Source organism: Dama dama, chromosome 20 (genome assembly GCF_033118175.1).
Source record: "Dama dama isolate Ldn47 chromosome 20, ASM3311817v1, whole genome shotgun sequence".
Taxonomy (NCBI): Eukaryota; Metazoa; Chordata; class Mammalia; order Artiodactyla; family Cervidae; genus Dama; species Dama dama.
Window position 1 is genome coordinate 65885291 of NC_083700.1, and position 26120 is coordinate 65911410.

The window sequence follows — 26120 nt, forward strand, 5'->3', positions numbered from 1 at the left end:
GTACCCCTCCTCAGTGTCTTGTTTCATTAAGTTCCTTACTAAAAATGCAAGCCAGATCCTCAAATCTCTTTTGAATTCCGGGGGAGGACTAGGGCAGACATATTGGTTCAAGAAGTGGAAGGATGTGTTTGTGACACAAGGAAAAGAGGAAACGGAAAACCAGAGTAGAACACTGCAGGGAACGGTTACGCTGTAAATCAGCAGAGAGTCACAGGAAAGAGTTTTGAAAATTCTGTGAAGCAAGAACTTAAGAGAAGGAGCACAGCGGTCACCGGGTGCCAACTTGATTTTCTTTTTACGTTTCGTCAGGGGGATGATACAGACACTGTTTTAGCAACATGTTTGTTAAAGGCTTCTACTGCATCTTTATAAAAAGGTAGTGAAATGCTACCCGCTACCAGGCAGGTCAGTTCTATCCAAATTAGCAGCTTTCTCTCACCCTACAGGGAATCCTTGCCTAGAAAACCATCTCCTGAATAATATGCTTATCAGTTTTATACTTAGCACAGACAATAAGAGATTAAACGTATAATACATGACAGAATTAAAATTGTTTTGACAGGCTGACACCAGTAAGATTAAATTTAACATAGATAAATGTTAAATTCTTTATTTAGGTTAATTGTTTTTTCCCCTGAGGTTGATATGATTTGGCATACAGGATTATAGGAAGATGCCACTGGGAACTGTAGTTTAAAACTTGCCCATTTTAAAATGCAATTAAATTTTTAAAAATTCCATATATATTTTCTATGTTGATTCTGATAAATAATTCAAATATTCAAAGTCTTGTTTGTTTTTTTCTGTTAAACCTCCTCTATGCTGATGTATTTCCTTGTGTGGTTTGTGATATTTGTACAGATTATACAAATACATACTTGATGAGATGTCTACAAAGGAATATTCCCCCCAAAATTTATGAATAGAAATATGGATTTGGACCAAAGTTTTTGCTCTGAATTGGTCAGATGGTCTGGGTTGAACTGGATTAAATAATAGATTAGACAAGATAAGGGAATATTAACAAATCAGAGACTAGAATTGAAAAACTTAACTAGGATGTGGCACATAAAGACAAGGAGATGAAATATATGAAAGAGTGATTTAGAGCATGGAGGATAAAGTAGGAGATCTATTATGTATCTAATCTAAGTCCAAAGAAAAGGAAAACAGAGGAAATACAGGAGAGGCAATAGGTGAAGAGAAAATGTCTAATCATTTTCCAGAACTGATAAAAGACATCAACTAGTACACATAGGAAGGAGCTTGTTTACTAGCAAAAAAAAAAGAAAGAAAATCTGTATCTAGACATGTTATAGTAAAACTTCACAAGCACAAAGACAGAAATAAGATTGAATAAGTAGTCAGAGACCATACAACAGAATAAAGTGAAAAACAGGAGACTTTTCAACAGCAGCATAAATAAGGAGACAGTATCCTTAAAGAAGTGAAAGAAAATCACTTTTAACCTAGAATTATGTATCCAGAAAATCAAGGATGAGATAAAGACATTTTCAAGGATTTAAATACCTACAGATAAATCTTTACCCATGTAAATTTTAAAGTATGTAATTTAAGAAAGATAGAAAGAAACACATAGAAAATGTCTGATATGCAAAAAAGGTATATAAAGCAAGGAAATAAAGTAAAGCTAATATAAATTAAAGCAAGTATGTATTTTTAGATATTTTAATAAATTTAAACTATTTTATATAAAATATATAAAAATAAAAAATAATATAATGTGTGGCATTAAAAATGGGGCAGATGGAAATAGGCTGTATGTAAGAATTTTATGACTATGGATGAGAGAGTTCCTTGATTATTCGGGCAGGGAATCTACAGATATTGACTAATCAAAAAATTAGGTTTTTATATATATATATCATGTATATATATATGATAAAATTTTACTTCAAGCAATCATTAAGAAAGAACATATTGCTTTCAAACTAATAGGAAAAAAAGTCAAATAGTAATCACAATCAGTTGAAACAAAGAATAGTAAAGGAAATAAAAAACTAGAAAAAGGAGAATGAATGGAAATTACAAAGTAAGATTATGGTAACAAGTCTCAATATAGTATTAATCTCTCCAGATTGGAAGTGAACTCAACTTTCTCATAAAAGTCAGAGATTGTCTGGTTTGAAAAAGAAAAAAAAATGTTTTTTTATGAGAAATGCCTAAAATTTAAAGACATGAGATACTGAAAATGAAAGAATGAGACAAGATGGTCCTAGAAAATACTAACCAAAGGAACACTGAGGTAGCTATTTTAATGGCAGAAAAATGAAGACTTTAGAAAAAAGCAATACAGTATTAAGAATACAAGTGGTTAATACCAAATGATAAAAATTAATTTCACCAGGAAGAATAAACAGTCATAAAGTTGTCTGCACCTCAAAATAGCTAAAATATTTGTTGACTTATAGAAGGGAAATTCAGTATCATATTAGAGGATTTCCAAGTACTTCTCTGTTGTAGTTTGACCTAGTAGACCATAAAAGCAATTATTGCTATTTATAAGAGAAGCAATTCAAATGAAGACAAAGAATAATTCAAATTAAAAAAATATAAAAAAGATAGAAGAGAATGTAAACATACAAGCGTTCATAAAATAAAACAAATGTAGCTATACTTTTGCCAAACAATGGACTTTAAGGAGTGAGATATTACTAAAGATAAAGAGGGATATTTCATAGTGATAAAAGGATCACTTCGACAGGAAGATTTAAGATCCTAAATACATATGTACCTAATGACACATTTTCAAAGTATATAAAGCAAAAATTTACAGGCTAGAAGAAGAAATAGACAAATTTGCAATGATAGTTACAAATTTCAATACATATCTCTTAGTAACTTAATGAACAGTAGAGGAAAAAAATTAATAAATATAAGAAAATTTAGACCACACTTGTAATGAACTTGACTTAAATTGACAAAAAGAATACTATATACAACCATACCAGAATACAGGTTTTGATCATGAGACACTGATCAAAATAGATAATATTCTGGGCCATAAAATAATTCTCAATAAATTTCAAATAAAAACTGAAATCATGAAGAGTATGACTTTTGACCACAGTGGAAATGAATTAGAAAATAATAGAACATTTCAAGAAAATTCCTAAGTATTTGGAAATTGCATAGCACATGTATGAATGACATGCATTAAAGAAGAAATCACAATAAAAATTGGAAAATATTTTAACTGAATGATAAGAAAAATTCAACAGTACATGAACTGTGAACTTCCAGATGTTTAAGCTGGACTTAGAAAAGGCAGAGGAACCAGAGATAATATTGCCAACATCTGCTGGATCATCAAAAAAGCAAGCGAATTCCAGAGAAACATCTACTTCTGCTTTGTTGATTACACCAAAGCCTTTAACTGTGTAGATCAAGATGGGAATACCAGACCACCTTACCTGCCTCCTGAGAAATCTGTATGCAGATAAAGAAGCAACAGAACCAGTCATGGAACAACGGACTGATTTCAAATTGGGAAAGGAGTATGTCAAGGCTGTATATTGTCACCCTGTTTATTTAACTTATACGCAGAGTACATCATATGAAATGCCAAGCACAAGCTGGAATCAAGATTGCCGGGAGAAATATCAATAACCTCAGATACGTAGATGATACCACCCTTATGGCAGAAAGTGAAGAAGAACTAAAGAACCTCTTGAGGGGACTTCCCTGGTGGTCTAGTGGTTAAAGAATCTGCCTTGCAATGCAGGGTATATGGGTTCAATCCCTGGTGAGGGAACTAAGATCCCACATGCTGCAGAGCTATTGAGCCTGGGCACTCTGGAGCCTGTGTACCACAACAAGAGAGCAAATCTGGCCCAATGAAGATCCCACATGCTGCAACTAAGACTCGACACAGCCAATTAAATAAATACTTTAAAAAAAAAAAACCTCTGATTTATTTATTATTTTTTAAAATATTTATTTATTTGTTTATTCATTTGACTGCCTTGAGTCTTAGCTGTGGTATGTGGGACCTACTTCCCTAACCAGGGATTGAACCTTGGCCCCCTGCACTGGGAGCACGGAATCTTAGCCACTGGACCACTAGGGAAGTCCCCCAAACCTCTGATTTAAAAAAATAAATAAATAAAGAACCTGTTGATGAAAGTGAAAGAGGAGAGTGAAAGAGCTGGCTTAAAACTCAACATTCAGAAAACTAAGATCATGGCATCCAGTCCCATCACTTCATGGCAAATAGATGGGAAAGCAATGCAAACAGTGAGAGACTTTTTTTTCTTGGGCTCTAAATCACTGCAGATGGTGACTGCAGCCATGAAATTAAAAGACGCTTACTCCTTGGAAGAAAAGCTATGTGACCAAATTAGACAGCATATTAAAAAGCAGAGACATTATTTTGCCAACAAGTTCCATATAGTCAAAGCTATGGTTTTTCCAGTAGTCATGTATGGTTGTGAGAGTTGGACTATAAAGAAAGCTGAGTGCCAAAGAATTGATGCTTTTGAACTGTGGTGCTGGTGAAGACTCTTAAGAGTCCCTTGGACTGCAAGGAGATCAAACCAGTCAAACCTAAAGGAAATCAGTCCTGAATATTCATTGGAAGGACTGATGCTGAAACTCCAATACTTTGGCCACTTATGCAAAGAACTGACTCATTGGAAAAGACCCTGATGCTGGGAAAGATTGAAGGCAGGAGGAGAAGGGGATGACAGAGGATGAGATGGTTGGATGGCATCACCAACTCTATGGACATGAGTTTGAGCAAGCTCCAGGAGTTTATGATGGACAGGAAAGCCTAGCATGCTGCAGTCCATGGGGTCACAAACAGTTGGACACGACTGAGTGACTGAACTGACTGAAGGAAAATTCATCATAATAAAACTTGTGAGATGCTCCTAAAGCAGAATGTAGAGAATTTTATAGCTCTAATTTACATGTTAGGCAAGACAAGACATATGGTTGAAAAAACAATCTAACCTATTCAAGAAACCAGAACAAGCATAGCAAATTCAACTGAAGAAAGGAGAAGCACGAAAAAATAAACAACTCAAGAATATATTAAGCAAATATATTACAATAAAGACAAGAAATCTCTGGCAAATTACAATGATAAAAAAAGATATATCAGATGTCCCAAAGAAATTAAAAAGAGAATAAGTATATTATGAAAAACTTTATTCAACTTAGATTAAATGGACAAATTTACTAAAAACCACAATGTACCAACAAATTGCTATGATAAAAAATAGAAAAATCAGAATAACTCCATATGTATTAAAATATTAAATCTGTAATTTAAAATGTCTTCACACAAAAAATTACAATGGCTTCAGTTCTTCCAAAACTTATGGAAGAAATAACATCAATATCACATAAACTTTTCTAGAAAATAGAAAAAGAACAAACACTTTCAAATTCATTAATGACACCAGCATAACCCTTACAGCAAAACCTGACAAAGCCAAGATGGACAAAAAAGAAAAATTGCGGGTCAAGCTATCTCATGAACTCCGATGTAAAACTTCTTGACAAGCTATTAGCTCTCAAATACAGTAAGGATATGACATCACAACGTTTATTCCAGTAATTCAAGTTTTATGAACTTTTGAAAATCAATGTACTTTAGCACACTATAGAATAAGGAAGAAAATCTATTTTCTCATCTTAACAGATGCAGAATAAGCATTTATTTCAATCCAAAAACACTAAAATAAAAACTCTTAGCAAACCAGGAATCGAAGGGAACCCCCTTCATCTGATAAAGTATATATCTACCAAAAGCCTACAATGAGCTCATTATTTTTTGTTTAAACAATATTAAACCATTTTCTCTGAGGTTGGGAAAAAAATAAAAATGACCACTCTTACCACTTCTAATCAATACTGGACTAGAAGTTTTACTCAATATAATAAGCAAATTAAAAACTATGTAAGATTGGAAAGAAATAAAACTGCCAGTATTCACAAAAGCATGATTGTGTATGAAGACAATTGAAAGAATTTACAAACATACTCTTAAAATCACTGAGTTCATTTAGCTTTAACACTGGATATAAGATCAACATACAAAAATCAATTGTGGGGCTTCCCTGGTGGCTCAGTGGTAAAGAATCTGCCTGCCAATGCAGGAGACATGAGTTTGATCCCTGGTTGAAGATCCCACGTGCTGCGGGGCATCTAAGCCTGTGTGCCGCACTACTGAACCTGTACTCTAGAGCCCAGAGACCACCACTACTGAGCCCATGAGCTGCCCTAGAGTTCATGCTCTGCAACAAGAGAAGCCACCACAATGAGAAACCTGCTCACCACAACTAGAGAGCAGCCTCCACAACTCACCACAGCTTGAGAGAAACCACATGCAGCAGCGAAGACCCAGCACAGTGAAAAATAAATAAATAAAGACATAAAACTATTTTTAAAAATTGGTTGTATTCTATATTGGAGAAGGAAATGGCAACCCACTCCAGCACTCTTGCCTGGAAAATCCCATGGATGGAGGAGCCCAGTAGGCTACAGTCCGTGGGGTTGCAAAGAGTCGGACACGACTGAACGACTTCACTTCATAACAAATAAGTAGAAAATTAAATTGCAAACAATATCATTTATAATAGCACCAAAAAAACCCATCAAATTTCCAGGAATAGCTATAAGAAAAGATGTGGATGACTTCTATACAGAAAACTTTAAATTGTGCTCAAGAATTGAAGACGTTATATTGAAGATGTTGCTAAAATGTCATTTCTCTCTAAAGTCTCCATAGAATTAATACAATCTCAATAGAAATCCCAGCAGGTTTTATTAAATATGGAAAATGATACTTGGTTTCTAAAATTGTATGTGGAAATGCAAAGTGCCAAGAACAGCTAAAGAATATTGATGAAGATGAATAAGCTGGATACTTTTTAGATATCAAGACTTATGAAGTTGTAATATTTAAGATAATGTGGCAAGAGTACAAAATGGTATAGAACTCAGTGTCAGAAATAACCTGATTTACCAACAAAGTACCAGTGAAGTGGCATATACAATAAATGGTGCTCTGTAAATTGGATTTCTGTAAATGGAAAAAAAAAGAACTTGACCCCTTCCTTACATCATATACCCAAACCATACCCAAATCAATTTGAGATGAGTCATAAATACAATATGGAAAGAAGAGAAAAAAAATCAAGTTTCTAGAAGAAAACATAAGCAATTAACTTCATGACTTTGGTCTCGGTAAGTGTTCTTAAATAATACACAAATCATACTATGCATGAAATGTTGATAAATTTGAATTAAAATAATTAAGAATTTTTAGTCATCAAAATATACCATTAAGACATGAGACATAGCTCAGTTGGTAAAGAATCTGCCTGCAATGCAGGAGACTCCAGTTCGATTCCTGGGTCGGGAAGATCCACTGGAGAAGAGATAGGCTACCCACTCCAGTATTCTGGTCTGGAGAATTCCATGGACTGTATAGTCCATGGGGTTGCAAAGAGTTGGACACGACTGAGCGACTTTCAGTTCACTTCAAGACATGAAAAGGCAAGCCACACCTTGTAATAAGAAAGGTCTTATTCCCATAAAAATTCACACAAATAAGAAAAAACTGGATAGTCCAATTAAAAGAATTGGCCAGAAGAATACTGTCTATGTTTTCTTCTAGGAGTTTTGTTTTCTTGTCTTATATTGAGGTACTTAACCCATTTGACTTTATTTTTGTATATGGTGGGAGAAAATGTTCTAATTCAATTTTTACATGTAGCTGTTTCGTTTTGCTAGTGCCATTTATTGAAGAGACTGTTTTCCCCCACTGTATATTCTTGCCTCCTTTGTTGTAGATGAATTGACCACATGTGTGTGGGTTTATTTCTGGGCCCTCTGTTTTGTTCCATTGGTCTAGGTGTCTGTTTTTTGTGCCAGTATCATACTATTTTGATTATTGTAGCTTTGTAGTATAGTCTTAAGTCAGGGAACATGAGCAAGCTTTGTTCTTTTTTCTCAAGATTGCTTTGGCTATTCAGGCTCTTTTTTGGTTCCATACAAGCTTTAGGACTATTTGTTCTAGTCATGTGAAAAAATGTTATGGGTATTTTAATAGAGATTGCATTAAATCTGTAGATTTCTTTGGGTCATAAGGACATTTTAACCATATTAATTCTTCTGATCTGTGAACACAGGATAATGTTTCATTTATTTGTATCATCTTCAATTTCCTTCATCAGTGTCTTAAAGTTTTCAGAGTATAGATCTTTCACTTCCTTGGTTAAAATTTATTTCTAGATGTTTTATTCTTTTTGATGAGACTGTAAATGGTATTATTTTCTTGATTTCTTTTTCTCATAGCTCATTACTAATGTATAGATAGGCAACAATTTTATGCATATTAATCTTGTATCCTGCAACTTTACTGAATTCATTTATTAGTTCTAATAGCTTTTGGTGGAGTCTGAGGTTTTCTATGTGTGGTATCATGTCACCTGCAATGAGTGACAGTTTTACTTCCCTTCCAATTTGAGTCCATACAGTCTTTGATATAGATCTTAGCAATATTGTTTTTTGAATCTGTCTCTTCAGATAAGGAAAATAAAAGCAAAAATAAACAAAAGTGACCTAATCAAACTTAAATGCTTTTGCACAGTCAAGAAAACTATCAACAAAACAACCTATTTAATGGGGAAGATATATGCAAATGATACATTTGATAAGGGGTCAATATTCAAAATGTGTAAAGAACTCATACAGCTCAGTATCAAGAAAAATAAAACAACCTGAATAAAAAATGAGCTTAGGACCCAAAAAGGCATTTTTCCACAGAGGACATACATATGGCCAACAAGCACATCAAAAGATGCTTAACATCAATAGTCATCAGCAAAATGCAAATCAAAACCACAATAACATATGATCTCATACTTGTCAGAATGACTATCATCAGAAAGACAAGAAATACAAATTGTTGGCAAGGATGAGGAGACAAGAGAAGCCTGGTACACTGTTAGTGGAAATATAACTTGGTGCAGCCACTATGGAAAACAATATGGAAGTTCCTCAAAAAATATAAATAGAACTACCATATGATCCAGCCATTCCAATTCTGGGTATTTATTCAAAGAGAATGAAAACACTAATTAGAAAATATATGTATAACAAAGCTCTTGGCGGCATTGTTTATAATAGCTAAGATGTGGAAGCAACCTAATTGTCTATCAATAGATGAATGTATAAAGAAGATGTGGTTTCTGTAGGTACAATTGTATGTTACTCAGCCATAAAACGAATGAAATAATGCCACTTGCAACAATATGGGTGGACCTAGATGGTATTATTCTTAGTGAAATAAGTCACAAATATTCTTAGTGAAATAAGTCACAAATAAGTGAAATAAGAAACACAAATATTGTATTATTTCACTTATATGTGAAATCTAAAAATAAAGCAAATAAACAAATATAACAAAACAGAAACAGATTCACAGATACAGAAAAAACTAGTGGTTACCAGTGGGGAGAGGGCTGTGGGAATGGCAAGGTAGTTGAAGGGGGTTAAGAGGTACAAACTGCTAGGTACAAAAGAAACAGTTATGAGGATATAATGTATGGCACAGAGAATATAGCCAATATTTATAATAACTTCATATGGAATATGTGCTGTGCTTTGCTTAGTTGCTCAGTCGTGTTTGACTCTTTGCGACCCCGTGGACTGTAGCCTTCCAGGCTCCTCTGTCCGTGGAATTCTCCAGGCAAAAATATTGGAGGGGGTAGCCATTCTCTTCTCCAGAGCATCTTCCCTACCCAGGGACCTAACCAGAGTCTGTGACATTGCGGGCAGATTTGTTACTATTTGAGCCACCAGAGAAGCCCCATTTCATTGATGAGGTTATATTAATGGAGAAGACAAAAAAAAGCTAAACCTCATAAGGAATCAAGAAAATACAAGTTGAGATGACAATGAGATAAAATTTACATGTACTCGATGGACAAACATTTGCAGTCTGAAAATACCAAGTCAAGTGTTAGCAAGGAGGTGAACAACCACTGTTAGGAGTGTAAAGTGTTCAACCACTTTGGAAAACAATCTGGCAATATAATGCACATGTGAACCATTTTATACTATAGCCCAGCAATTTTATTCCTAGATATATACTCTGCACAAAAATTCTTGCACACATGTGTTGAAAGACCTTTCCAGAATGTTCATAAAAGCAGTAAGCAACAAACTGGAAACTTAAATATCTACTTAAAAATGGATAGAAATAAATTATGGTATATTTATGCAATGGCAATACAATCTTGAGAACAAATGAGAGTTACAAGAGAGTGGATGAATCTTGGAGTAAAAAGCAAGATTTAAAGACTAGACACAATGTTGTAACAGTTTTACATTTATTAATATATAAAATAAGAACTGTATTATTTGTTGACATGTCTATGTGTATTAATAATACAACTATTTAGAAACTAAGAGAATGGAAAATCAAAAATCCAAGACGATAGAAGGAACATTCAGGTGGCTTCAAGGGTCATGGCAATATTTTCCTTATGTTTGCTTCATAATATATAGATTTGTCACTTATTATTTGGTAATCTCAAATATTTTGTATACTATGAATATGATATAATAGAACAAGACAAATATTCTCATAGAAATTGCTACCTATATGGTTAAGTCTCTGCCAGGAAGTACGTGATGACCGAAGACAGAGATTCCAGACAGACCCTGTGGTGTCTACCTGACTTTCCCTCTTCCTAGCTTCATGAGCCTGGAAAAGTTACTGAACTGCTCTGTGTCTCAGTTTTCACATCTGTAAAAGGGGAGCGCTGAAAGAAATTATGTTTATTTTGGTCATGGTGAGGATGAAATGCATTCATAAATGTAAAGCATTTAGAAAAGTGCCCAGTCCATGGCAAGCTGTGTGTCTGCTCTCATCTTCCTCACTCTGGGGACTGGATGCACAAACTGTCCTAGTCTCAGCTTACTTATTTTCACAATGGGATCATTGGATTATTGTGAAATAATAAATATAAGAAAAATGACATTGTGCAAAGAACTCATTAGATAGTAGATGAAATACAATTATAAAGATTTGACTCAGTGTCATGGATTGCCTGTATTTGGTTTTGAAATCAAAGAACTAGTCACATGGCAAAGAACTAAAGATGCTACTCCTTGAGATGATTTATGTAGTGAGCAATGACCTTCTTATATGTGGAGCTAGCCATGGCATGTACTAGCTTTTTAGTAACGTCCCTGTTGGAATTCAGTTTGAAATCCTGGTATAACATCTCTCTTAATATTTTATTAAATTACATTTTGAAGTTATATTATTTCTGAAAATATGGGTAAGTCTATAATCCTATCCAGTCAGAGGAAAGCATATTTCACAGTTTCACATAGTGACTTCCAGCCCTTTTTCTATGTTTAAAAATTGAAATTGAGATCACACAATTAAATAATTAGGTGGAAGAGCAGACAATGTAGGAGCGGAATTCCAGTGTCCACATGTTCAAAAAGGTAATGGTTATGGTGCCTGTAGAGGTCCTAACCAGCAGCTACTCACCTTTGCTGACATAGCATTTTGCCCTCTGCAACCAGATGGTCTTCCAAAGCCAGGTGCTAGCCAAGTGGAGTGACTCAGGAGCCTGGGATACTCCACCTGAGGACACCTTTTCTCAAGAGTTCTTTTCCCTCATATTCTGATAGAGATGAAACCATTTTAGATGTGTTTCATGGAAACAAAAGGTTGGGGGGGATATTTTATTTTTAAGATAAATATATGGTTAATTTTTATAGACCTTTGGTAACCATCAGTCGAATTCTCAGCAGCTTAATTAAGCTGTCACGTTTAAGGCAGGCTGTACTCATCTCATTTAGCCTCCTTTTTGTAGTTGAATCACAGAAGTCAGAGCCCAAAATGTCTTTGCCTTTTTTGCGTGTGGTATAGCATTTGTCAATATTAAATTTAATTTGTGCTAAGAGCAGCTCACTAACAGTGAGAAAACAAAGCTTGCTGAACTTCATTTTGTGAGTTCAGAACAGCCAGCATAGCGAACCTAATGAATTCAGCAATATTATTCTACTGAATCTAGGTCAACTCTGTTGATTAAAAATGTTATAGGTTTAAGGACTGACCCTATAAAAACCCACTTAAAATTTAACTATTTTACCATCTATTCTGTCTCTTGTACTTCTTACATGGAAGAATATATACCAATTACCAATCCAATGGGCCAACATTAAGATGTCATCATCAACAACAGACCTTTATTGAGCGCCTATTGTATGCAAGGCACTATGCTAGGCATGGGGCTACAGAAACAAAGAAGAAAGCAGTCCCTGCTCTCAAAGAGCTTACAATCTAATTAGACTAACAAGATACACACATAAAAAGACAAAAGACAATCCAAAGTAGCATATAATATTGGGTCACTGAGTAGAAACAAAAAAGATTGCCACCTTTTTTTTTTTTTTTTTTCATTTCTATGGTGGCTCAATACCCTGAATAGGTGGGAATGAGGGAGCTGGAATAAAAGGGTTACTCCTGTTCATTTATAATCTGTGTAGATACTCTCTCATCTTTTCCATTCCAAAGTATCTTCTGGCAAGTGCTGCAACCTAGGCCATTGGTTCACTTTTACCCCAATGACCTTGGTATTGTAGTTCTCATTGAGGTGGCCTTTTGATATGATAGCCCACTGTTCTGGCTTTCCTGGGGCTGTCTGGAGTTTAGTACAAAATGTCCAAATTTTGAAATTCCTCCCCTTTTCTCCTCCCTTGACCCTGGAGAAACCAGGACAGTATTTCAGAACCACCTGTTCCTGCAGCTCTCCCACCTACTATGGCCATTACCCTGGCAGGACTCACCCCAAATCTGTTCCCCAGTTAGGTCTCTAGTTTAAAAATCTATAAGGAAGACCATAACAAGCCCCCAAAGACTGCTGGTTTAAGAGCGCACTGTAGACAAAAGAAGACATCAGGAGAGAATGACAACAAAGACAAAATGAGGTTTAAGACAGAAGCAGTGAGGATGCAAGCAAGACATGACTGGGTGGGGAATGAAAGACATAAGTGTTAACATCACCTCCTAACACAGAGAGAGTGGGAACACAGGCCCTTCTCTGAGTAGGTCTGTTTAACAACTTGAATCATCACGCCAGTGGAATCCAAGGTATATTTCTGAAATGAGATCACTCTTACCTAAGCGAAAATATTTGGGCTTATTAAATAGGTACATAAGCGTTTAAATAACACTCTCATTCCTAATAGAACTTCAACATTTTCCTTCCTTCTAAATACCCTTACCATCTAAATCAATAATTTTAATTTTGAGGTGAGTTTTTATTTCAAAATGAGGGAATAGCCTTCCACTTTTAATGTAATTCAAATAAATCAGTAACAGAGAGAACCTCAGAAAACAAAGGGAATCTGTCTTGAGTGGTCTTGTTTGGAATCCAGTACACATATCCAGTAGGAACCTAAGGATTCCAAGGAACCTCACAGAAATTTCTCTTTTAAGTACAGGACTTTGTGTTTTGCTATCATTATTTTTTTAAGAGAAGCTCCAAGCCTGCAATCTTAGGATCTTGGAAGTTCCTGCACGGCTCTGGTTTTATGTCTGGCCCTTAGGAGCACATCCCAGGGTTAGTGAAGCACAGGGGCTTAGTTACCAAACACCCATTAACCATAATGGAAATCACACAGCGAAGGCCCCACGCAGCACACTGAATATTTACCTCCTAATGTTCTTTTAATGTATGTTTTCTTGGGTGAATATTTACTGTAGAATATTAAATGCAAGATTCTTCTTTTTATGGGCCATTTGAAGTGATTGATTTTGTTTGTGCATTCCTGTATCCTTGCCCATAAAGGCTATCTATTGTAATGGCCTCTATTCAAATGTTCTTGTGTTGAAATAACAGACGCTATGGACAGGCCAGCCGTGGCTTTAACTTGCTTCGGTCTTAAAAGCTAGGAGGAAGCTGATGACAAAGCTGGGGAGAGAGGGAAAAGGTATATAACATAATGAGTATGACTCAGGCTTCAAATATAATCGGATATTGAAATCACTGAGGTCTGTAAACGTGGTTTGTAGTTTTTTTTATATCAGAGCTGATTTTAATGGCGTTGCACTGTGTTAAAAATGATAGTCATGAAATGATTTGGCAAGATAGTTCAAATGCTCATAACCAGGTCCAATAGCACAACTTATCAGAATTCTAGGTATTTCCTTTAAATGCTATAATAAAACCACTGACCAAGTAATAATTTCTTACATATTTACACCATATTTTTAAAAAATATAAATTCACATACATATCCTAGCTACATGTAGATTTAAAATATTTCCCAACAAAGCCAGGAATTTCAGAATTCCTTTGATTTACACTCTTTTGAGTATTTGAGAGGGGAGAGTTTTAAAAAAGATGGAGCTATCATATGTTCTTGAAAAACAAAACAAAAACAAAACCCCTAAAACCTAAAGATAACATAGACATTTGAGACTATTATTGGATTCGGTAATACAGCTACATTTTTGCATGTCCCGAGTATGCCTTTCCGAATTTTCATAAAAATAAGACTTGTTAAAGAAGCTATTTACATCTGAGCAATATAATCTCTTCAAGTGATAGGAAATGTGGCCTATGTTCTTATGATTTTTGGTAAGTTAATAAAGCATTGTTTGTTCAGAGTCCGTGCTGTAGAAGAGATTGTGCTGGAATAAAATTCCTTTTGTCTCCTTAAAAAATTGAGAAAATTTAAAGAACACATTCCAATATGTCTTGGACAGACATTTCAATTGTATTGACTTTTTACAGCTCAAGCCACACCACAATAATACCAATATTGTTTTTGTTATATAAGTATCTGGACTGTGTTTGCATCTCAGTAACAGTACTCCATATAATTAATAGTACTAGTGCAAAAGAATGGAATTTTAGTACTTCATAAGGAAAAGGAAAAGATGGTAATGTGAGAAACCTTCTTTAATCACAAACCAGGTCCCATACATATTTGCTGGTGCCTTCAAATTTGGCATTAGAGAAATTTCCTCCTAAGCCATGAGTAAAGAAAACATTGATATATTTTTTAAAAGACTATTTTTGAACAATATTACTTGCATAATTGAAATCTTCCATACTAGCTGATCTTGGCTTTGAATAAAATAAGTCCTTTATACTCCTGAAGATCAGGGAACGGCAGTGAATATAAGATCTGCAGTGAGTGAATCTGAATAGTTCATAGGATAAATGAGTCATGTGATGGAAAAATCTTGGGTTCTTTTCTCACAGATTCACAGAGGTGTAGGTCCTTGTTCTTGCAGTCAGAGAACAGCATGAAAGTTCTCCCTCCTGCCTCACTCTCTCATAGAGAATAGAATGAAAGTCTCCCTCCGCAGCACCCCCCTCCCCTGCCGCAATACACATACATTCTCTTTCACTCTTTTGGTGCAAAAAGCACCAGAGAATCAGGGGATGGATTTTTGCCTATGGGGTCCAGGGAGGAGGTATTTTTAAACCACAAGGGGGAGCTAGGTAGTAGGGAAAGTGAAAGTGTTAGTCGCTCAGTCGTGTCTGACTCTTTGTGACCCCTTGAACTGTAGCCCACCAGGCTCCTCTGTCCATGGAATTCTCCAGGAAGAATACTGGAATGGGTTGCCATTTCCTTCTCCAGGGGATCTTCCCAACTCAGGGACTGAACCTGAGTCTCCTGCACTGAAGGCAGATTCTTTACTGTCAGCCACCAGGGAAGCCCCTAGGGAGATATAAAAGGCCCCCTAAAATAAGGCTCCTGCGACTGCAGGAGCCCCATCATTCCAAGTATAAAGTCCTTATGTAGATCAACGAGGTGCTCATTGGGAGAATTTCAGATCTGGCACGAAACTTAAGTGATGTCACTGTCCTTGGGTACAGTGACATCACTTTGCAGAAGAGCAAAGTAGGGCTTAAATGGCGTGACCTACATTAATTATTACCCAAGCCAACTGTCTTTCAGTTTCTGTTGTTGGTCTGTTTTCTGTTTGAACAACACAGTTTTTGGTTTTCAATATTGTCATCTGGAGCATTTCTGCATGTTGGAAAATATCACAGTTGCTTTTGAAGCCCGAGGGTTCGAAAAACGCAGTGCAACGTTTTGAAGTCATATACTGCTTGCTAACAATGAGCACTATGAACACGGTAGTTCATCTCCCAGTTCTGGGCCTTTTCCAGTTACCATTCAGGATTAAATAATTAGGAGGGATAAATTACCACATAATCATAATCTATAAAAATACTGGCCTAGCGCACACTAAAAAACTCTCAATAAATAAATATTGGGCATTTGCTTATGAAAGTGAAGATGTAATCTTCAGAAATCATGTCCATATTTTCAAGGCTGCTCTTTATAAATCACACATACAGAGTCCAACAGATAACAAAGGTTATAGTTCAAGTTAGGATACAATTTGATAGAAAAATGACTTTAGAGGTGGTATTTCTACAAAGGGATACATCTAATGCTGAGTTGTTTATGTCTCAGTTTTGAAGGCAATACTTAAAAAGATCCTACACACTTTTTGCCACGGCAGCATCACTGAAATGCACATTTGGCTCCTAAGGTAACCCCTTTAGAAAGGGACAACACTCACTAGGATGTATTAATTCTGGAATCTTCCCTTATAGACCAACTACACTACTTGTAGTCATGCCTCAGAGGCATCTATACATGGTACCTCTTGAGGAGGAAGCTGTTCCTGCGACCAGTTCTGTTCCTCTTTCATGTCTGGTTTTTTAGGAAGTTCAGTGGCCCAATGTTTGATACAGTGGGGTTCTTAGGATTTCCGTCTGGCCACACACATTCCTCAGAACACAGGTTTATTCTCAGGATGACTTATAGCAAGAGATTCTGGTTTCCAGTCTGGTTGAAAAAAGTGAATATTGAATGTTCGTGCCCAGTTCTTAAAGACTCGTTTCTCTGTGATAAAGCGGTGATGACTACCCTTCCGTCCTCGCTCATGAGATAGGTACATTGTACATTCATCAGGTCCAAAAGGTTCATAATAGTGATAAGGTACTGAAAGGTGGTTGGGATCCCTGTAGGAGGAAAATGAAATAACAGATTAAAACCAAAAAAAAAAAAAAAACTTTCACTGATTGAGGTAAGATGTTATCTTACCTTCCACACCTTCAAGTTAAATGAATTTCACCAAATGGCTTTTCTGATGTTTAAGCAATATGCACATGGAGAAGTTTTGAAGTTGTGAAATAAAGTCAGTGACCATTGTGATCAGTGAGATTAAACATGTGCAGTAGGACATTCAGGCTCTTAGGATTTAGAAACTGCATAGTCCCAAGACCCAACTATAGTTCTGATTTCCACTCTTGCCCCATACAGTCTGTTTAGCATGAGCAGTTATGATAATATTTATAAAACAAAACCAGATCATTCTGCTTCCCCACCCCCACCCCTCTCCAAACCTTCCAGAGACTTCCAGCTATACTAAGAGCATGGCGTACAGGTTGTAAGCTAGCTTCACTCCAGAGCCTCTCCTAACCTACTCAGCCTTATCTGCTACGCTCCTAGCTTACTGGCCTCTCTGGTGGTCCACTCTGCCAAGCTGGTCCCTCCCCTGAGGTCATGGCTCTTCAGGGCAGTTGCCTGGCTGGTACATCCCCTCAGTTAACTCCTTCTCACTGCTGGGGATTGACACAGATGTATCATCCTCAGAGAACCCTTAACCAATGCCTGCCCCCTTCTCTCCATCTCACTTGGATTTATTTTCTTTCTTTTTGTTTTTTTAAATATTTATTATCGGCTGTGCGGGGTCTTAGCGGGATCTTTACTTGCACACTAGCTCTTAGTTGCAGTATGTGGGCTCCAGTTCCCTGACCAGGGATTGAACCTAGGCCTCGTGCACTGGGAATCTTGCCTGGTCCCTGGATTTATTTCCTTATGGCATTAATCAGTTTCTGAAACTGCTGTTGTTGTTTACTTTCTTCTTGTCTACACTCGAGAATAAGCCTTTGTCTTATTCCTAGCAGGTGCTCCATATCCCTGCCTCTATATTCTGCCTCAAAGTAGAAATACTGGCTCTTTCTTAAAGGTAATGTGAACAGGATTAACATGAAGGGTGGTGGGTGCCCTGATGTTGGATTACTAAAATATCTCACCCTCTTAGAGCTCTGGTCTCAGACTAGTTTCCATTCTAGGCCAGTCCACTCCACCTCTTCTGTGTTGAAGTCTAAATGATAAGAACAGTCAAGATATCCCAGTAGATTGCCCTTCCTACTTTGACTTACACTCACCAACCAGCCTTGCTGCAGAAACTTAAGTTTTTCTTGTCCTCTTATGGCTTCTCTTAAAAGGCATCCCAGCTTCCTGCAAACCACCTTATAGCCCCTGATGCCCTAGGGCCCCCCTCCCAGCACTTGGCTCCACTCTAAGTACAGTAACTTGGTTTCCCAGAGATGCTCATCCTGCTAGATACCTATATGCTTTCTTCAGAGGAGATCAATACACAAATGGCTTTTAGAGTAGCAACTTCACTGAGGTCAGGGATCGAAGTCTTTTATCAAGAGGGGTGTCGAGTTTGTGGCCCTGACAGCAATAAACCTTTGAGCTTCCTCTCCTCTGAGGTTAAAGTTCTTCCAGGAAGAGAGATTTATTTTTGTCATGCACCATTTAAACATTCCTCATCCTGGGTTGGATGCTATGCTGAGTTAATACTTTGCATCTCTATTATGCTTGTCTCGGAAGTAATTCTGTGTTTTATATTAAGACATCAGATCCTGCCCTATCTAGTTATTATAGAATTCACTTAATATTTATTCCCCTGGTGGCTCAGACAGTAAAGAAGCTGCTTGCAATGCAGGAGACCTAGGTTTGATCCCTGGGTCAGGAAGATCCCCTGGAGAAGGGAATGGCTACTCACTCCAGTATTCTTGCCTGGAAAATTTCATGAACAGAACTTTGGCAGGCTACAGTCCGTAAGTTGCAAAGAGCTGGACCCGACTCAGCGACTAACACTTTCACTTATTTATTGCCCTAGAAATTAGAATCCCCTTCAAATTTTACTAGAAGTTGTTTTCAACCCAGAAAGTGCATGGTAGGAAAAATTCAAGTTGGAACTGACCAGTATGAAGAAAATAAAAAAGAAATAAAAAGTTGTGAGACATATCTTTCCTAAATTCATATGGCATAATTTGGGGAACCATGCTAAATTCATGTCACCATAGTAGACTTGGGGTTAAGTTTTTACTCCAGTATGCATCAGGTTTTAAATCTGATCCAGCTAAGTTTTGAGCATATTATTGGCATCAATATGACTAAAGAAACAATCAGGTTTCTAAAAATATCATGAGATTGATTTGGCACCTAGGAATAGAGGGAAATTGGAAACCAGTTAAAGGATGCTGTAGGTTCAATTTCCTTATTCAGGAAGACCATCTCCTTGAATGAAAACACATCTGGCTCCCTGCTGATCTCCTCAAGGGAGAATTAAATTTACATCTTTGGTTATTATGGTTTCAAAGGTGTCCAAATAAGTGGGGGTTGTCTCCACACTTTAAAACTTTGTCCAAATGGCAAAAAAGTGCTTGATGGGATTTATTATAGATGGCAGAACCGAAGCAACTGTAGGAACAATCTTCCTGTAGATTGTCAGCCTGCTGTTAGCTGTCATCCACTGTGCCATTCAGAAAGGCCTTCCTTCAGAAAATTTAAGGTTATAATTCCTCAAGTTTTTTCTCAAGCTTGACTTTCTATAAGCTGCTATAGGTTTTTTTCCCCTCCACCAGATCCAAATGAATACAACAATAAGAATCAGCAGAATTTCTACATCAGGAGGCTACTGTTGTAGAAGGGAGGATTCTGGCATCCAAGTTGCTGGTGGGGGCCAGGGGTGTTTAGGGAGTGAAGGTGTGGGGGTGGGAGGGCTATGGCAATTACAGAGCCAGTCTGTTCCCTTAGTGGCTGCAGCCTGTCATCAGCCCCCCAGGGGCCAGTGTGCGAACAAAATCCTGTAGAATAATGTGAAGAAGGAATTTTTTTTTCTTTACAGAGAAACCAGGTGGGGAGGATAAAAGAAGTAATGTTTAGTGCACAGGAGGAGCTTTAAAGAAATACAACCGCCTGTGCTCCACCTCCACAGAGTCTTGTTTAATTGATTTGGAAAGGGTCCCAGGCATAGATATTTTGAAAAGTGACTTGGTTTTGTGTATCAAAATAAATAATGGCAGTATTGAATTGTAAGTCCCACAAAGTAAAATAGAATAAATATCTATGAGTCCATGATGATTTCAATAAATTACTGATTAAATAAATAAATGAGGGAGAAGAAAAAGCATTTCCTTGCAGTATAATTCCAATTAATACTCTAGAAAAAAATGAGGGAGTAGAAAATCACCATTAGAATAATGCAGTAATTACTGCAGGCAAGATGCATGAATGAATGGAATATGAGAGAGGGAAAGATGAAAAATAGATTATTTGCATAAAGCACCCTCCGAAGGTATTTAATGACAAAAGGAAGAAATAGTAAATTGACAATGAGTAAACCCAGCAGATGACACCATACTCAAGGGACCAAGGTTAACATCACCAGTAGTAAGATATTTTGAGATCATGTACCTCTTGACACGAGATGTAACTGCTTCTGTGGCATCCTTCTCAGTAATGCATAACCTCAGTCTAATAATGAGAAACTATCACACAAATCCAAAGCAATGAATATCCTACAGTAATGAGCAGAATTCTTCAAATGTGTTGTAGTCATGAGAGATATGGAAAGACTTAGGAACTGTCACAGACCGGAGGAGACTAAGGAGACATGATAAGCAAATGCAAAGGGAGCCTGGATTGGGTCCTGGAGGAGACAAAAGACATCAGTAGAAAAAATGGTGAAATCTGAATAAAGCCTGCAGTTTAGTTGAGAGTACTGCACCAGCGTTAATGTCTTACTTTTGAGAACTGCACCAGAATATTAACTTTAGGGGAGCAGGACGAAGGATATACAGAAACTCTCTTGTACTATTTTTGCAACTTTTTCTGTAAGTCTAAAACTTTTTCAAAACAAAAAAACTTAAAAAGATAATAATGTGGGACTTTCCAGGTGGTCCAGTAGTTGGGAGTCTGCCTTGCAATGCAGGGGCTGTGGGTTCTATCCCTGGGTGGGGCGCGGGGGGTGAACTGGGATCCCATATGTCATGGAGAAACTGGGCTGGACACTGCAATGACTGAGCTCGCGTATGGCAACTAGAGAGCCTGCACGCTGCAGCGAGAGATCTCCTTTGACTCAGCAAGGACCTCATGTGCCACAAGTAGGACCCAACGCAACCAAATAATAAATAAATAAATATTTTTAAAAAAAGGTGCTCATGCTCAGTGGTGTTTGTCTTTTTGCAACCCTGTGGGCTGTAGCCCGCCAGGCTCCTCTGTCCATGGAATTTTCCAGGTGAGAAAACTGGAATGGGTTGTCATTTCTTCCTCCAGGGCATCTTCACAACCCAGGGATCAAATCAGAATCTCCTAAGTCTCCTGCATTGCAGGCGGGTTATTTACCACTGAGCCCACGGGGAAGCCCCTTTTAAAAGGTAATAATGTTATAAAGTTCTGTAGGGCAGCCTAACATGCAGCCAGGTTGAAGGTGGCTGATTTAATTAAGTCCCTGCCAAATCAGATCTTCAGTTCAGTTTGGTTACTCAGTTATGTTCCACCTTTGCAACCTCATGGACTGCAGCACCCCAGGCTTCCCTGTCCTTCACCAACTCCCAGAGCTTGCTCAAACTCATGTCCATCAAGTTAGCGATGCTATCCAACCATCTCATCCTCTGTCATCCCCTTCTCCTCCTGCTTTCAATCTTTCCCAGCATCAGGGTCTTTTCAAATGAGTCAGTTCTTTGCATCAGGTGGCCAAAATATTGGAGTTTCAACTTCAGCATCAGTCCTTCCAATGAATACTCAGGACTGATTTCCTTAAGGATTGACTGGGTTTGATCTCCTTGCAGTCCGAGAGACTCTCAAGAGTCTTCTCCAACACCACAGTTCAAAAGCATCAATTCTTCTGCACTCAGCTTTCTTTATGGTCCAATTCTGACATCTATTCATGACTACTGAAAAACCATAGCTTTAACTATATGGACTTTTGTTGGCAAAGTAATATCTCTGCTTTTTAATATGCTGTCTAGGTTTTTCATAGCTTTTATTCCAAGGAGCAAGTGTCTTTTAATTTCATGGCTGCAGTCACTATGCTCATTTTCTAAATTCAGTTCTAGCCACTGATATCACTGGTAGCAGGAGTTGGTGATATGCCATTTTTTAAGCTTTGCAATTATGAAAAGCTTATCATTAACAGGTAAGCATGGATACTTCCATTTCTGGGTATGAACAGATTGACCCTGATCTCCGGATTTGGCCTGGATTATCTATAAGGCTAAATATCCCAATGAAAGAATGGTGCTTTTGTCTCTCTTTAGAGCTCTCAGACAGTCTCTTCAAACATACTTGTATTCTTGGCATGGTATATAGTACCACATGGCTTAAAGCTCAACATTCAGAAAACTAAGATCATGGCATCTGGTCCCATCACTTCATGGCAAATAGATGGGGAAACAGTGGAAACAGTGGCTGACTTTATTTTTCTGGGCTCCAAAATCACTGCAGATGGTGATTGCAGCCATGAAATTAAAAGACGCTTGCTCCTTGGAAGGAAAGTTATGACCAACCTAGAGCAACTTCACTTTCACTTTTCACTTTCATGCATTGGAGAAGGAAATGGCAACCCACTCCAGTGTTCTTGCCTGGAGAATCCCAGGGACGGGGGAGCCTGGTGGGCTGCCGTCTATGGGGTCGCACAGAGTCGGACACGACTGAAGCGACTTAGCAGCAGCAGCAGACAGCATATTAAAAAGCAGAGACATTACCTTGTCAACAAAGATCCATCTAGTCAAGCCTATGGTTTTTCCAGTAGTCATGTATGGATGTGAGAGTTGGACTATAAAGAAAGCTGAGTGCTGAAAAATTTATGCTTTTGAACTGTGGTGTTGGAGAAGACTTGAGAGTCCCTTGGACTACAGGGTGATCCAACCAGTCCATCCTAAAGGAGATCAGTCCTGGGTGTTCACTGGAAGGACTGATGTTGAAGCTGAAACGCCAATATTTTGGCCACCTGATGCAAAGAACTGACTCATTTGAAAAGACCCTGATGCTGGGAAAGATTGAGGGCAGGAGGAGAAGGGGACGACAGAGGATGAGATGGTTGGATGGCATCACCTACTCGATGGACATGGGTTTGAGTAAACTCTGGGAGTTGGTGATGGACAGGGAGGCCTGGTGTGCTGCGGTTCATGGGGTCACAAAAAGTTGGACACGACTGAGCGACTGAACTGAACTGAACTGAACTGGCAGGTAGTCAGGCAAACTTTGAGGAATAGGGTTGAATCAACATCTGTCAAGTGTCCTGGTGGTTCTGAAATTGGCTTGCTCTGGACACTACAGAGCATTCAGAAGAAAGTGTTCCCCTAACAGGCCTTCTTCAGAGAAGGCAATGGCACCCCACTCCAGTACTCTTGCCTGGAAAATCCCATGGACGGAGGGGCCTGGTGGGCTGCAGTCCATGGGGTCGCTAAGAGTTGGACACAACTGAGCGACTTCACTTTCACACATTGGAGAAGGAAATGGCAACCCACTCCAGTGTTCTTGCCTGGAGATTCCCAGGGACGGGGGATCCTGGTGGGCTGCCGTCTATGGGATCACACAGAGTCGGACATGACTGAATTGACTTGGCAGCAGCAGCAACAGGCCTTCTTACACAGCTGCTTCAGGCCTGTGAGACCTCATGAGACACCTTCATTCTGTCGCCTCCATTTCTTGTCTCACAGCCTCTTTTGGGAGGAAACTGCTGCACACTTGAAGTGGTAGAAGCCAGCGTAATAATACTTATGTTTCTGGGGCACAGGAAAGACTGAGAGCCTGTAGCTGTCCACCCTTCATGGATCAAAGGGTACAAGTGAGTCATTTGCATCCTGTATCCACTACCAACCACTCAGGCACCTCAGAAGCATTGCACCCATGGGACAGAGGGGGGTAATGAGGACACCCAGTGACCAGTAAGATCTGGTCAAATTATAGTAGAGATAAAAGAAGAAATTATGGAAAAGTGAAACAACTACAAAAAAATACAACAATTGATTTTAAGTTCACTTCATAAAATGTGAACCACATGGATACATTATATTCCATACCCATCCTCCATAAGCATCTACATGGTGGACTGTTGCCAAGTAGGAACTTGCCCTGTTACGCTGGCAGCTTTATTAATGTTCACTAGCTAATAACTCTAGCAGAATCAACTCTCTGATATTCATGATACCTTTGAGATGTCCTTCACATTATGGATGAGATATTAATTTAGTTCCATGACAGTGATCACTCTGAGTCATTACTCTGCTAATTAATACTCAAGAAATGATGGGTAACAGAGAGTTGTAAACTTGGTAATGTGTTAAGTATGATCAGAAATAAGATTACTAGGTAGAATTTAAATGCTTGGCCCATTATTATCACAAATAATTTACAATGGAAAATGGGATTAAAAATACTCACCATAACTTAGTTTGGAAAGCAATGATAACAGATCTTTTTCATTGCAATTTATAGTCCATCTAGAGAGAATGGATTTGCCTTCTTATATGGATATGGCATGATTTAAAGGTCCACGTCCATGTAATAATATATTTTGAGGCTGTCTCTGGTGCGACATGACATTAATTTTCTCCAGCTTTCTGAACACTGATGAGGCTGCAGTGGGAGTGATAGAGGCAGAATAGACTGATGCCTCATGCCTGAACCTCTCTCTGAGGACCAGTGCTGGCCTTGGCTAAGAACGATACAGGTGGCTACCAGTGACTTCTTCGGACACTTGAAATCTGAATTTGCCACTGGTTAATTATACTCTTCACTCACCTGGCACTTTTGATCTTGGAATAAATGTAGAATTAGTCTCCTAAACACTGCCAAGGAAAGGAAGGTTTTATTTATTCACCGAGTTAATCAACACTGAATACACGCTATGTGCCAGAAAAAGTGGCAAGAACTGGAGATCCAAATGTGGCTTGAGAGAGGACCTCTTTCCTTAAGGAGAGCACAGGCTGATGAAGATGAATGTGTCACCCAGTGAGGTGTGCAGAGGAGGAGGTGGCAGAGGCCCCAGGAGGGGCCTAGGTGAGGTCTGACCCAGACAGGAAGTCAGGGAAAGCTTGGAGGAGGGGGATCTCTCAAGCACTGGAGGGAGATGTTAAGAGTTTTGCCTTTTGAATCCTGGAGACCTGAATTCAAATCGCAGCTCCATCACTTTCCTGCCCCACAACTTGGGCAGCTGTTTCATGCCCTCAAGCTTCATACGTAAAATGGCAATAATAATAATGTTTACCTCCTGGGATTATCATCAAGGTTCAATGAAATGGCATATTGTATTCATAGTAAGCATAGGGCCAACATGTGGTATGTGTAGAAAAATATCAACCATTAATACTACAGTGAAAAACTAGTACCAATCAGCCAGATTAAGAATGAGGGGATGGACATTCCAAGATAAGGGCAAAGGGACCGGTGTGCACAGGGTGAGCTCCTTCTTAAGTTCCTCATTGTGGTTAAAATAAGTCTGTGAATAGAGATGTGTGTGTGCTTAGTCAGTCAGTCGTGTCTGACTCTTCGCGACCCTGTGGATGCGGTGTAGCCCACCAGGCTTCTCTGCCCATGGGAGTTTTCAGGCAAGAGTACTGGAATGGGGTGCCATTTCCTCCTCGAGGGAATCTTCCCAACCCAGCGACCGAACCCACGTCCCCTGCATTGCAGACAGATCCTTTACCCACTGAGTCACTGAAGAAGCCAGGAGATGAGACTGAAGTGGCTGCAGAGGGTAGGTCCTGAGAGCTTGTGTGCTAAGCTAGGGAGTGTGAACACTGTTCTAAAACCTGTGGGGACCTCCTGAGGGGTTTCAGCGACAGAGTCAGATTTGATGGTTATCTAGAGGAAAGAGAAAGTCCAGAGTCGTAGACAGCCGTCAGAAGGCTACTGTGGCACCAAACTAAGGAGGAAACGGTTTCTCGCCAGTCATGTGACTGTTAGTCAGCATTAGATATTGCGAGGTTTTGAATAACATG

General features: G+C 38.3%; 1 protein-coding gene across 1 annotated transcript in view; it reads right to left on the reverse strand.

Moving 5' to 3' along the window:
- Positions 1–16818: 16818 nt before the first annotated feature.
- Positions 16819–26120, reverse strand: part of ST6GALNAC5 (ST6 N-acetylgalactosaminide alpha-2,6-sialyltransferase 5) — a 199517-nt gene continuing 190215 nt past the window's right edge. The window contains exon 5 of the mRNA XM_061119994.1: positions 16819–17054. Within this exon, the coding sequence (XP_060975977.1) occupies positions 16823–17054 (232 nt within the window). The 3' untranslated portion in view covers positions 16819–16822. The remainder of the gene's footprint in view (positions 17055–26120) is intronic.